Source organism: Macaca fascicularis, chromosome 12 (assembly GCF_037993035.2).
Source record: "Macaca fascicularis isolate 582-1 chromosome 12, T2T-MFA8v1.1".
Taxonomy (NCBI): domain Eukaryota; kingdom Metazoa; phylum Chordata; class Mammalia; order Primates; family Cercopithecidae; genus Macaca; species Macaca fascicularis.
Genome location: NC_088386.1, coordinates 85,910,311 through 85,924,921, shown reverse-complemented (window position 1 = coordinate 85,924,921; position 14,611 = coordinate 85,910,311). Strand labels below are relative to the sequence as shown.

At 37.7% G+C, this 14,611-nt stretch overlaps 1 protein-coding gene across 5 annotated transcripts in view; it reads left to right on the top strand.

The window, feature by feature from the left end:
* HIBCH (3-hydroxyisobutyryl-CoA hydrolase) overlaps positions 1-14,611 on the top strand; it is a 118,557-nt gene that overhangs the window by 65,528 nt on the left and 38,418 nt on the right. For 3 of the 5 annotated variants that reach the window (XR_012421309.1, XM_045367403.2, XM_065525774.1), the window contains 4 exons: positions 3,066-3,211; positions 5,653-5,739; positions 9,146-9,204; positions 10,586-10,667. Coding sequence is in view for 3 of the 5 variants with exons in the window: in XM_045367403.2 (XP_045223338.1) it covers positions 3,066-3,211; positions 5,653-5,739; positions 9,146-9,204; positions 10,586-10,667 (374 nt within the window). In the remaining 2 variants the exon portion in view is untranslated. Of the gene's footprint in view, positions 1-3,065; positions 3,212-4,988; positions 5,114-5,652; positions 5,740-9,145; positions 9,205-10,585; positions 10,668-14,611 lie in introns of all 5 variants that reach the window. The other 2 variants (XR_012421310.1, XM_074009588.1) reach the window with 2 other exon arrangements.

Below are 14,611 nucleotides of genomic sequence, written 5' to 3'. Positions count from 1 at the left end.
CTGAGAGAAGAATATTGTGGCATTGAGAAAAGTTAGCTCAAGACCCTTAGGTAAGAGTGAACTTGGCCTGTTAAAGGAACAAAATGGAGGCAATCTGTGTCTGAATGGAGGGCAGGAGTGATGTGACATGCTCTCAAAAGGGTACATGGGGGCCTCTGGTGAGGAGTTAAGATTTAAACCTAAATATGGGAATTTGTGGAAGAGTATAAAACAGGCAATGACATAATCTAGTTTGTATTTTAGTACCATGATTCTGGCTGCTTTGAGGATAATGGATTGTAGGGGTTGCAGAGTAGAAGCAGTGAGATTGGATAATAGGTTATTACATTAGTCTAGAGCTATATTGTCCAATACTGTATAGCCACTAGCCACAAGTGGCTTTTAAAATTTTAATATACATTAATTAAATTTAAAGAAAAATTCAGTTCCTCAGTCACACCAGCCATATTCCAGGTGTTTAATAGCTACATATGGCTAGTGACTATCTTATTGGACAGCAGAAATTATAGATTTCATCATTGTAGAAAGTTCTGTTGGACAGCACAGTCTGGAGAGATTTTGGCTTTGGAGTAGTGTGGAGGTATAGAGTTGAATACAGTGAATAGATTTGAAACATGTTTTGGGCTTAACTGACTTGCTGGTATAATGAATCAGGAGTAACTCCAGGGTATTTAGCTTGTGCTACTTGATGGATGAGGCTGATTAGGGAAGGAGCAGGGTACTTGGAGGTTTGTGAATTAATAGTTGTACTTTTGCCACGTTAAATGTGAGATACTTATTATCCATGTGGTTCTGTTTAGGTGGCAGATTTAAGAGTTCGGTATTCAAGGGAAAAGGCATGACTGATTTCGTAGTATATTATGCTTCTAGGGCTGCATAACAAAATACCACAAACTTGGTGGCTTAAACTGCTGAAATTTTTTTTCTCACAGTTCTAGAGACTAAAAGGCTGAGATCAAGGTATCAGCAGATGGTTCTCTTGAGCCCTCTCTCCATGGCTTATAAACCGCTGCCTTCTTGCTCTGTCCTCATATGGCCTTTTCTCTGTTCACATGCATCCCTGGTATTTCTTCCTCCTCTTATAAGGACACCAGTCCTGTTGGATTAGGACCCCACCCTTATGACCTCACTTAACCTTAATTACCTCTTCAAAGGCCCTGCTTCCATATACAGTTACATCAGGGTTAGGGCTTCAACATAGGACTTTTCGAAAGGACACAGTGCAGTCCATAGCAGGGAGTAATCAGCATACAGATGCTATCTAAAGTCATAGGAGTTAAGGGAAATGTGTATGTAGGAAAGAGGAGATAGCCTAATATGGAGCTTAGGCACAGTGAGCAAGAGGTCAAGCAGAGGAGGTAGCGTCAGTGAGGGAGACTGAAAAGAAGCAGAATTGGGGCAAGGGGGAAAAAAGAGAGAATGTGGTACCCTGGAAGAGAAGAACATGTTGTCAGGATGGAGCATTTTTCCACTTGGGCAGCATGCTGCTAAGGCTCTGGGGCAGGAAAGAGTGTAGAATGTTAGGGAACTGAAAGATGACCAGAGTGGCTGGAGTATAGGGAGTGAGTAGTAAGGGATGTAGTAGAAGAAGTGGTAAGGGGCCTTTAAGACTTTGATAAAGGTGTTTGTTTTAATCCAGAAGAAATAGGCAGCCATGGGAGGGTTTTAAGCAGTGGAATGCAAGACTCTAGTAAGGATTTGTGTTTTAAAAAGATCAAATTTGGCTATTGTGTGGAGAACAGTTTGGAGGGGAAGTCAATAAGACGTGATCACTGATGGGGATTAAGGGGATGGTGTGAGAAGGTGTCAAGGCTGAATGGTTGCATCCTTTATTGAGGTAGGTGATGCTGGAGGAAGATTGTGGGAATGGCACGGGGAGGTTATGAGTTTATCTTGAGACCTAGCTAGTTTGAGGTACTAAGAGATATTTCTGTTTACAGGAGCATGATGCTTTTTCTTTTAAGTCTAGAACCTTTTTGTAAAGTAGAACTGGAGAGAATTTTAGTTTAGTGTTTGCATTTTTATCCCAACATAATTAAAGGAAACTTCAGAACAGATACATAAATTATAAAACTAGAGGGTCACAATTGTTTAAGATCTTAAACACCCAAAGGAATATGCTGGTAACTACTTGTATATATGCTATTTTCTTTATTTTATTATTATTATTTTTTTATTTGACATAGAGTCTTGCTCTGTTGCCCAGGCTGGAGTGCAGTGGCGTGATCTCGGATCACTGCAACCTCTGCCTCCTGGGTTCAAGCGATTCTCCTGCCTCAGCCTCCCCAGTAGGTGGGATTACAGGCATGTGCCACCATGCCTGGCTAATTTTTGTAATTTTAGTAGAGACAGGGTTTCACCATGTTGGCCAGGCTGGTCTCGAACTCCTGACCTCAGGTGATCAGCCCTTCTTGGCCTCCCGGCCTCCCAAAGTGCTGGGATTATAGGCGTGAGCCAGGTACCTGGCCTTATATGCTATTTTCAGTTGTTACCAGTAGAGAATTTTTAAATACTGGTGGTTAACAAAAAGGTAAATACAAATGATTTTATTAGGTATAAACCTGTTCATTTAGTAGGACTCGTGGTTATTGCATCAGTATTTAAACATCTTGAATATTAGATAATTGACTAAGTTTGGGAAATGATTTAAATGGTAATAATTTTGCTATAATAGGCCATAGATTATGTTTTTTTTTTTTTTCCTGCGCTGATTTGGAAATAGTTTTTTGAAATTTTTACCTATTTTGGAGATCCTCCAAAAGTAAATCAGTGGTGAGAAAATTTAGGTAACATACTTCTAATATACAAAACATTGTGTCATCAAATACTTCACTGACTTCTATAGAAATGAGACATGAAGGTTTTGAAAAATACCCAAGTTAGTACAGTTTATTATAGCAAGTCTTTTGTGATATTGATTGCACTGTATAGTACTTAGTTTAATAATATTTGTAATGTATATTCAAGCTCCAGAGAGAAATGATTGTGTGATCTACAGCAAAGAGGTTATATTTATCTTTTTCATTTGAATCACCATTATCTCTTTTTGTTACATTTAATTACAGGACTGTTCCCTGATGTGGGTGGAGGTTATTTCTTGCCACGACTTCAAGGAAAACTTGGTTACTTCCTTGCATTAACAGGATTCAGACTAAAAGGAAGAGATGTGTACAGAGCAGGAATTGCTACACACTTTGTAGATTCTGAAAAGGTACTTTTTCGGATGTTTGCATTTTGTATTGTTGGAATAACAAGACAAAATAGTGCGTGGGAAGGTACAGTGGGTGGTTGAGATCCACAGACTTTTGGTGAAATCGTGGTGTGAATCCTGGACCTCTTAGTTTATAGCTGTGTTACCTTGGAGAAAGTGCATAAGCTCTCTAATTCTGTTTCCTCATATGCAAACTGGAGATAATGATACCTGGATTCAGGGTTGGTACCTTCAGTGAGTATTTTTAAGTGAACAAGTAGAGTCTCTTAAATCAAAAGTCATGCCTACCTTAAGAAAGTCTAATATGTACAAATCTAAATTTATATATAAAAAGATAGCCTTTATTTGAAGACATTTTGAAGGCTTCTTTTGGTTATGAGTTTCCCTAGTGCATTGAAAGTAATTGACTTTGGCTTTTCTGAAATACATCTGTTACAAGGAACACATGTTACTTATCTTTGCTTTTTTTTAAAAAAAAAACAAAAACAAAACCAGTGTGGCCAATTTTCTCAGCACAGGATAACATAGTGGAAAAGAATATGTAAATAGTCTGAGTTTAAATCTTAACTGGAACTTAGCCTCTTTTGACCCCCATTTTCCCATCTGCAGAATGGAGATGACACTATTACATAGTCATTGAAACTCCTTGTGTTACATGTGACAGAAGACCCAATTCAAGGTAGTTTTGCCTCAGAATTCCCAGCAAGAGACTTAGGATGTATTTTGCTTCACCTGGCTTAGTTCACTCTGACTGAACTGGCTTATCTCATTCCTGAACCATATGAGTAGGTAGAATATACCTTCTGGCCTATCCTAGGTAATGCATGCTCTATCCTTGGATCTGTGGGGTAAAGTCAGCTTCCAAGGAAGCACATGGTCATCAGATCAATAGTTGATCTGAAAGGAAGGGTGTTTTAGGATATGGGAAGGAAAGCTATAAAATTAAATTAGAAAATTTATGTTACATGCTTAGCCCAGTAACTGACGTATAGTAAACACTCCAAATTTAATTATTATTAATACTTTTAATGCAGTTTTATATTTTTAGAGGTGACCAGATTTTTCATTGAGAGTCTCTTTTATATTACAAAGGATGACACTTTTTATCCTCATATCTGTAACATTCTTCTGTTTTGGGTAAGGATGCCAGAGATCATACTGACAGTTGGACTATCATGTGAGTCCCCCCAAGGACATTTTACAAATGATGATGGTTTATTCTCACACGTCCTCTTTGGCCATTGAAGTAAAACAGCTGGATAGTATAAAAATGTACTGTTTGGTCACTAATAGAATTATCTTCACAAACTTTATAAATTGGCTGTGGAAATTTTTATGTTGATGAGCTTTGATCTTGCTTCTCACACTGTTACAGATTCTGTAAAATGTATGAAGCATACAAAATTGAAGGTTGTCTCTGTACACTGTTATGAAGGCCTTCTGTCACGTTTGGCTGAAGATTCAGATCTTTGTGTTGTGGGCATCCTCAGTCACATTGAGTAATCTCATGCTTCCCTTGAGCTATAACAGGAAGCAAACATGGGCATGCGATTATCCTGTCTGAAAGGGACACCCTTAATTACAGTGGAATTTAGTTTAGAATAAGAGAGAGCTGATGCATAACCCCTTTCTTTGTCAGTGTGTTCAATACTAGTATCTGCAATGAGTAGACAGACATCCTTAGGGCCTGTAGAGGATATGAAAAAGAGAAATATACTTTGGGGATGCAATTAGAAGTGGGTACAAAAGATAAATAACCATCTTTCTCATCTGGCAGAGGTAAAGTGGTAAGTGTAAAAACAATACAAAGAAAATACTCAAAGAATTGAAAGGAGGAAGAGCTTACCTGTAAGAAAGGACTAGAAGCCTTTTCATAAAGGTTGCAATACAGCCAGCCTTAAGGTGAGTATTATCAGGAAAAGGTATTGTCAGGTAAAGGAAACTTTTAATGAAATCACAGGGGCAAGAAAGCATTAGCTATGTTTGGGGAATAGTAAAAAGTCCTATTCGGCTCAGTGTAGGGTAGATTAAGTGAGGGATTAGATGGAGAAATAAGTGAAGCTGCATTATAGTGTTGTGCGTTGACTGTGGTAGCCACTAATCATTTGTGGCAATTTTGGTTAATATTAATTAAAAATAAAATAAAATTTATGATGTAGGTCTTTGGTTCCAAGTACTCAATAGGCTGAGAGAAATAAAGATAAATGTCTCTATTTCTCCTCCTTAATTTTTTCCATCTTTTTTAATTCCTTTGAAGGCTAGATTTGCTGTATGGGAATACCTGTTCATTCAACTTAAGTCAAAATTTCTTTCAGTGATTTACCTGAAGAGAGAACATCATAATTTAAAGTCAAGAATTCTAAAAAAGAAGATGAGATTTTATAAAACTTTCTGTTTCTATTGGATCTCAGATCTTTCCTTTTTTTCCCCCTCCCCTTTAGTTGGCCATGTTAGAGGAAGATTTGTTAGCCTTGAAATCTCCTTCAAAAGAAAATATTGCATCTGTCTTAGAAAATTACCATACAGAGGTAATCTTGTTAATATTCTAACCTCAGGTTTTAATTCATGGAGAGGGGAAGTAATTTAAAAACTAGCAATTGGTGAATATTATAGTTTGTAAATATAAGTAAATGTACTAAGGATTTATTTAAAGCGTGGTAGAAGAATCAGTGCTTCACAGTTGTTAGTATAGCCAGCTAATAAGATGACTTCTTTCCTGTGCAGCTGCATAGCTGTCTTCCCACTGCTGGTTAACTTCAGTGCATAACCTTGTGATCAATCTTTGCAAGGGTTTTGGCATTTCTGTAAAAGGTGTTCAATGTTAACGCTATTTGTGGAGCTGTAAACTCTTGACATTTATTTATATTTAATAAAGTATATTACGGCATGTATTTTTAATTCCTTACGTTGTCTGACTTAAATTTTCTTGTAAGAGCCAAGAATCTTTAAAAACACTCTATAACTTCTAGTTAAACATGATTGAATACATCCTGCCTCCTAAAACACCATTGAAAATTGTAATAAGTGAATAAAAAAGGCACAAACCCACAAAGACAAGTAGAACAGAAGAGGAGACAGTGGCAGACATGAGATGTTAGTATTTTGGAAGCTTGAAATCAGCAGGATGAGTGCTGCTAACTTAAACCAAAGAACTCTGAAAGCCAGTAAGAAGTCAGCTGATTCTTGCTGTAGACCCTTTTAAAGGGACCAAGTCCCTCTGAAGACTAGTGTGTAGAATGGGGCAGAAAAGCAGGAGGATTTACTATAAGTTTGTTTTTTTTTTTTGTAACAATCTAGCTCTGTCACCCAGACTCGAGCGCAGTGGCGCAATCTCCGTTCATGGCAACCTCCGCCTTCCAGATTCAAGTGATTCTCATGCCTCAGCCTCTTGAGTAACTGGGATTACAGGCATGCGCCACCATGCCCAGCTAATTTTTGTATTTTAGTAGAGACAGGGTGTCACCATGTTGGCCAGGCTGGTTTTGAACTTGTGACCTCAAATGATCCACCCTCCTCGGCTTCCCAAAGTGCTGGGATTACAGGCATGAGCACTGCGCTGGGCCCCTCCACAAGTCTTCTTGTACAACTAAGAGTAGCTGTCTTCCAGTAGCCTGGCAGAAGAGTAGGACTTACTCCTTAGAGAAACCAAATCAGGCAGGTCTAGCTGACAGTAGAGATTGGCGAAGTACTGTACTGAAGAGAGGTGAGACATACTGAATTGGAAGACCTCTGTCCCTTTTCCCTAGTTGGCTTGCAGAACCGCTGCATCCCACCCCACTCCTAAGCGATACATTGGAAGAAAAGAAAAACCCATAGACATTGAAATTAATGGACCCCTTAACACATCTTGCCTGATCATCTTACAGTGTATTATACAATTGAGAATCCCACAACTGCAATTGACATTAGACACAAAGCTTCCTAATTTTAGTGCTTTGCATAGAAAAACAAATATTCCTAGGCCAAAACAAACAACAAAGGCACTGGAAGGAAACAGTTAATGCAAGAAGAAGGAAACTTAAAAAGACAAACACCAATCTATAACTGTTATCTTGAGATAAGAGGAAAATATTTTACCTGTTAAACAACAACAGATGTTATAAAGATAATTCAAAGAATAATATAGGCATGCCTCAGATAATCTGAATTTGGTTCCACACCATGGCAATAAAGCTAGCTAGTCACATGAATGTTTTGGTTTTCCAGCACTCATAAAAACTTTTACACTGTACTATAGTCTGTTTATGCAGGAGCATCATTTCTAAACACAGGTACATATCTTACTAATTTATAATTATAAAATAATTTGACTGAAAATACTAATGATCATCTGAGCTTTCAGTGAGTCATAATTGTTTTGCTGCTGGAGGGCCTTGCCTAGATGTTGATGGCTACTGGCTGACCTTGGTACTGGTTATGCCTGTAAAATTTTAAAAATGATAACAAAAGTGGGGAATAAAAAACCCAGAACAGATGAAAATCCGTCGTTGAGGAAAACTCTAACAGAAAAGGATAATGAAATAGAAAGGGAGAGAATGGAAAACTCTAGAGGTATTATTCCAAGAGGTCCAAAATCTAATTATTAGGAATGCATAATAGAGAAAATGGAGGGGAGGAAATATTTAGAGAAATAGTACCAAAAAAATTACCCAGAACAGAAGAACATGAGTACAGATTGGCAGGGCCACCAAGTACTTGGTGGAGAGAATATGAATACACAGCGCATGAGGATTTCACTTGTTTTTATCAGAGCATTTGATAGTCTCCTGCTGTCTAATTGAGTAAATATGGGATGAATTATGGTTTGTGGGGGTTGACGGGCTTATCAAAGAGTTCTACTAAATGTATAGGAGTTAGTTTGTAGGGAAGTCATCTTAGACTTATTCAGTATTTTTTGCAAGTGATTTGGAGACCACTGATAACATTTTGATCAAGTTGATTTAGAACTAAGAAAAATAAATTAGGAAAAAGAATATGGATGAAAAAAACAACCCTTAGAGTTTAGAGTGATCTGCCCAATAGTAACAATGTGAAATTTAAAAAAGATAAGTGCAAATCTTGTGTTTTAACCCAAAGTACTAAATTCATTAAGTACAGAATAGAAGAAACAGCCTACAATGGAACAGGTTAAAAAAAAAAAAAAGTCTTATTTAATTGGAGCTTAGTGTGAATCAGTTGCAATCATAGGCCTGTCTCAACACTAACTCAGAGTTAGTCCAATTAAGAAAAGTATATCCAAAGCAATCAAGGGCCTGCAGAACCCTCTTGTACTTTGCTACCATCCAGCCACACTTGCAGCTAAGATAAGTGTCCTGTACTTGGGAGAATGACCTTGATAAACTGGAACTTGACCATAAGAAGGACCTGGATCATGAGGGGACACAAAATTGTGTCATGTGAGAAGTGGTTAAGGTGAAACAGATTAACTAGAACTATAAACACGGTAGCATTGGTTTTTGTTCCAGAATTAACAACAGAAACCTCATTACTCGTTGTTCCAGCATTTGTGAGCTCCTCCTTGAGAGGTGCTGTTTTCTCTCCCTGAAGGTCAGAGCTGCAGGCATACCAGGCATATGGTGGGAATTTCTGACTAGGATGGAAATTTGGGCAGGTTGACCTTTCAGGTCCCTTACAATCCTTAAATTCACAGATATATTTTAATGATAATGTGTTAAATGTAATAGTGGTTACATATATTTATACATGTAAATAATAATACTAAAACATTTTTGCTGTTGATACTTTTAAGAGCTAGTCTAGAGTTCTACATGCTGTCTGAATTTTGATCATACAGTGGTAGTTAGTTATGAGACAATTAGATGTAATTTGAAAGTGACAAGTGACAATCTTTCACAAAGGGTATCATTAAATATGAATTTTTAAGGATTAAAAAAGTGTGTTCAAAGTTACTGAAAAATTTTTCTTTTCAAACAGTCTAAGATTGATCGAGACAAGTCTTTTATGCTTGAGGAACACATGGACAAAATAAACAGGTACCTAAAAAGAGATCTCAGTTATATGTTCCTTTGGAAAGACTATGTTAAAATGAATTTACTAACATTGTAATTACCATTTTAATTACACTGTGTTTGATAGTGCACTGAATTCTGAGATCAGATAGTATAGCGTTTTCTTTCCTTCCTTTCCTTTCCTTTTTTTTCTTTTTTTATTTTCCTTTCTTCTTTCTTTTCTTTCCTTTCTTTTCTTTTCTTTTTTTCCTTTCTTTCTCTCTCTCTCTCTCTCTCTCTCTCTCTCTCTCTCTCTCTCTCTCTCTCTCTCTCTCTTTTCTTTTTTTCTTTTCTTTTCTTTTCTTTTCTTTTCTTTTTTCTGTCTTGTCCTGTCCTGTCCCTCGCTCCGTCCCCCAGGCTCTGTCCCCCAGGCAGTGGTACAATCTCAGCTCACTGCAACCTCCACCTTCCGGGTTCAAGCAGTTCTTATGCCTCAACTTCCTGAGTAGCTGGGGCTACATGCACCTGCTACCATGCCTGGCTAACTTTTGTATTTTCAGTAGAGACAGGGTTTCGCCATGTTGGCCAGGCTGGTCTCCAACTCCTGATCTAAGGTGATTCGTCCTCCTCGACCTCTCAAAGTGCTGGGATTGCAGGCGTGATGCCTGGCCAGCATAGGACTTTTTTTCACTTACCTTTGAAAGTAGCTTCTTTCCCTCTCTTTCTGGGCGAAATAAATTCATTATATTTAAGTCATCTACCATGAGAATTCATCCTAGTACAAAATACCTTTTTTTTTTTTTTTAAGTGGGGGAAGAGCAGCTAGAAAATAATTGAATTAACTTTTATTTTTGTAAATTCATCTTCTCTGAAGATCTTAACAAGCTGAACAGTAAAAAGATTTTGTGCAGTGATTTGAATTTATATTTATACAAAATATCTTTTTTTTTGAAATGGGGAAGAGAAGCTAGAAAATAATAATTGAATTAACTTTTACCTTTTTAAATTCATCTTCTCTGAAAGTCTTGATAAGCCGATTAGCAAAAAAGGTTTTGTGCAGTGATTTGAGAGATTGACAGACTGGCTTTGGGAAACAGGAGGAAAAGTATTAGAAAATAAGACAACCATCTCTACAATTTAGAAGCATCGATGTTTGATTGTTGAATTATCTCTTTATATGGAAATATAATAGATGCAAAAATGCAAAAGAAAATAAAATTTAGATTTTATTTTGTTAGTGAAGGTAGACTGCAAATGCTTACCCAGGGAAGCAGTGCTCTCTCTCTTTTTACGTCCTGTTAAAGAAGTTAGACAATTCTTCATTATTGAAACAGAGGTGTGGGAAAGCCTATGTTCAGATTCATCAGTATGTTAGAAATAGGAAATCACTTACACATTGGTGAAGTCACATTTCCTTTTTTTACAGTTGTTTTTCAGCCAATACCATGGAAGAAATTATTGAAAACTTAAAGCAAGATGGTTCATCTTTTGCCCTAGAGCAATTGAAGGTAATATTGGAATCCTTTCTGTCCTGACTGAACACAGTGAAGTCCGGTGACAGGGAAGCCTCTCTAAGGGGGTATTCGTGCTCCATTGGTGGTGACATAGCCCACGCATTGTGTTTTCTTTTTTCCCAAATTTAGGTGAGCTTCAGAAATCAGTTCTACTAACCTTGACCTAAATCCAAGTGCCACGTCTACCTGCTGGTTGTTCAGGGCAAAGCCAATCTAGTTTTATGTCCTTTGAATGTAACAGAGGACTTTAGTAAGCATGCTTCATTTCCAAATAGTCCTCCTTGTCTTATGGAGGAAGGTTTTTAGGGACACTTTAATTAGAAGGGCTGGGTCACTGGAGAATAGTCACCTTATGATACATTGCAATTGTGACATCGATCTATAAATTCTACTTAATATGGTCTTTCTAAACAGGAGGTTTAATTAAAAAGCGATGGTTTTAAACAAGTGAGAGACTCCATCTCTTGCCATAGCTGAGTCTTATGTAGAGTTTCTGTGTTAGGTACACTTTGATCTTTTTGGCACATAACTGTTAGGAGAAGAGCCATTTTTGTATAAATGTGTACATACTAGGTATTGACATTCATGGACCTCTAGTATGATTATGAAACTTGGAGTATTTCAGACTTCTGGACAAAGGAAAGAAAAGGTATGTTTCCTTTTACTTAAAAGGTGTTTTAGCTTGTCTTCATCTGATTGCATTTTTCATATATATATATAAAATTACTTTAAGCTCTACATCATGATTCCATAATGTTTTTCTGTTTATAGATGTAATCATAGCATTTCAGTTGTCAGGAAACATATTGAGAAAAAATTTTAATAGTCTTACCTGTAAAAGTGAAAACATTTCCTCCATTGTCACTGTATTTTTTTGTTTGTTTTCCTTTTTTTGAGACAGAATCTTGCCCTGTTGCCCAGGCTGGAGGACAGTGGTGCAATCACAACTCACTGCAGCCTCAGCCTCCCAGGCTCAAGCAATCCTCACACCTCAGCCTCCTGAGTAGCTGGGACTATGGGCGTGTGCCACCACGCGTGGCTAATTTTTTGTATTTTTTTGTAGAGACAAGGTTTCACCATGTTGGCCAGGCTGGTCTCGACCTCCTGGGCTCAAGTGATTCACCCACCTCTGCTTCCCAAAGTGCTGGGATTACAGGCATGAGCCACCACACCGGGCCTTTTACTGTATTCTTAGGGGGGAAATCCAAAGTTAATTTGTCCCATGGGATCTTATACAGTATTAGAATTTTATTAACTTTCAAGGATAGGCATAAATTAGAGCAGGTAGACCAGCCATTTATTTCCCTAACTCACAAAAGTAGATTATTATTGTTAACAACTTCCAGGAATGTTTGCGTAGTCATTTTGTAATTCAAGGAATCTGACTTTAAGTTGGTGTATTAGGGTTCTCTAAAGGGAAAGAACTAATGGGAGATATGTATATAAAGGGGAATTTATTAAGTATTAACCTGCATGATCACAAGGTCCCCCAGTAGGCTGTCTACAAGCTTAAGGAGCAAGGAAGACCAGTCTGAGTCTCAAAACTGAAGAACTTGGGGTCTGATATTCAAGGGCAGGAAGCATCCAGCATGGGAGAAAGATATAGGCTGGGAGGCTAGGCCAGTCTCTCCTTTTCACATTATTCTGCCTGCTTTATATTCTCTGGCAGCTGATTAGTTTGTGCCCATCAGATTAAGGGTGGATCTGCCTTGCCCAGCCCACTGATTCATATGTTAATCTCTTTTAGCAACACCTTCACAGACACACCCAGGATCGATACTTTGTATCCTTCAATCCAGTCAGATTGACACTCAGTATTCACCATCACAAGTCCACCCCTTGTCAACTTGAACCCATACACATCTCCTGAGGCTTCAAATAAAGACAATAATAAGGTCATAATTATGCCTAACATAATGCAACTATCCTTTGTACAACCAGAAACGCACCAATTCCAAACCCAAATACTAATACGTAAAGTTAGCAGTACTTCAATGCTAATATGAAGTCAGTAAATCTTATGTCACATGATAAAGGAAAAGGAAATAAAGATATTTTCTTAGTATAAGTATATACATGCACAAACATGTGTTTAGCAAAAGGTGGAGGAAATACTCAAGACAATTACAGTCTCCATTTCTGTGGCTGATCACATGGTTGTAACTAGTATTGATGACTACCTTCTTCTACTACCCATTCTGTATTCCCTATGTCTTTAGCAAGCACCTCACATCAACAAAAAGTACACCCACACAAAAAACCCCATTCAGAAGCCATCAGCATCAAAGATCAAAGGTAAATAAACACACGAAGATGAGGAAAAGCCAGTGCAACAATGCTGAAAATTCCAAAAACCATAATGCCTCTTCTCTTCCAAATAAATGATTACAATTCCTCTCCAGCAAGGGCACAAAACTGGATGGAAATAAGTTTGATGAATTGACAGAAGTAGGCTTCAGAAGGTGTGTAGTAACAAACTCCTCTGAGCTGAAGGAGCGTGGTCTAAACCAATGCAAGGAAGCTAAGAACCTTGATAAAAGGTTATAGGAACTGCTAACTAGAATAACCAGTTTAGAGAAGAACATAAATCTTGAAGAACAAGTATCAGTAATCGAATCAATCAGGCAGAAGAAGGGATATCAGAGATTGAAGATCAACTTAAATGTGAAGACAAGATTAGAGAAAAAAGAATGAAAAGGAATGAACAAAGCCTCCAAGAAATGTGGGACTATGTGAAAAGACCAGACCTACGATTGATTGGTGTACCTGAAAATGACAGGAGAATGGAGCCAAGTTGGAAAACACACTTCAGCATATTGTGCAGGAGAACTTCCCCAATCTAACAAGACAAGCCAACATTCAAATTCAGGAAATACAGAGAACACCACAAAGATACTCCTTGAGAAGAGCCACCCCAAGACACATAATCTTCAGATTCTTCAAGGTTGAAATGAAGGAAAAAATGTTAAGGGCAACCAGAGAGAAAGGTAGGGTTACCTACAAAGGAAAGCCCATCAGACTAACAGTGGATGCCTGTGCAGAAACCTTACAATCAGAAGAGAGTGGGGGCCAATATTCAACATTCTTGAAGAAAAGAATTTTCAACCTAGAATTTCATATCCAGCCAAACTAAGCTTCATAAGTGAAGGAGAAAGGAAATCCTTTCCAGACAAGCAGATGCTGAGGGATTTTGTCACTACCAGGCCTGCATTGCAATAGCTCCTGAAGGAAGCACTAAATATGGAAAAGAAAAACTGGTACCAGCCACCACAAAAACATACAAATTATAAAGACCACCAACACTATGAAGAAACTGCATCAACTAATGGGCAAAATAACCCACTAGCATCATGATGACGTGATCAGATTCACACATAATAATATTAACCTTAAATGTAAATGGGCTAAATGCACTAATTAAAAGACACAGACTAGCAAATTGGATAAAGAGTCAAGACCCATCAGTGTGCTGTATTCAAGAGACCCATCTCACATGCAGAGACACATACAGGTTCAAAATAAAGGGATGGAGGAATATTTACCAAGCAAATGGAAAGCAAAAAAGCAGGGGTTGCAGTCCTGGTCTCTGATAAAACAGACTTTAAACCAAAAGCAATAAAAAAAGACAAAGGCATTACATAATGGTAAAGGGATCAATATAACAAGAAGAGCTAACTATCCTAAATATAGATGTACCAATACAGGAGCACCCAGATTCATAAAGCAAGTTTTTAGAGACCTACAAAGAGACTTAGACTCCCAGACAATAATACTGGGAGACTTTAACCACCCTACTTTCAATATTAGATCAATGAGACAGAAAATTAACAATGATATTCAGGACTTGAACTCAGTTCTGGACCAAGTGGACCAAATAGACATCTATAGAACTCTCTACCCCAAGTCAACGTAATATACATTATTTTCAGTACCACATA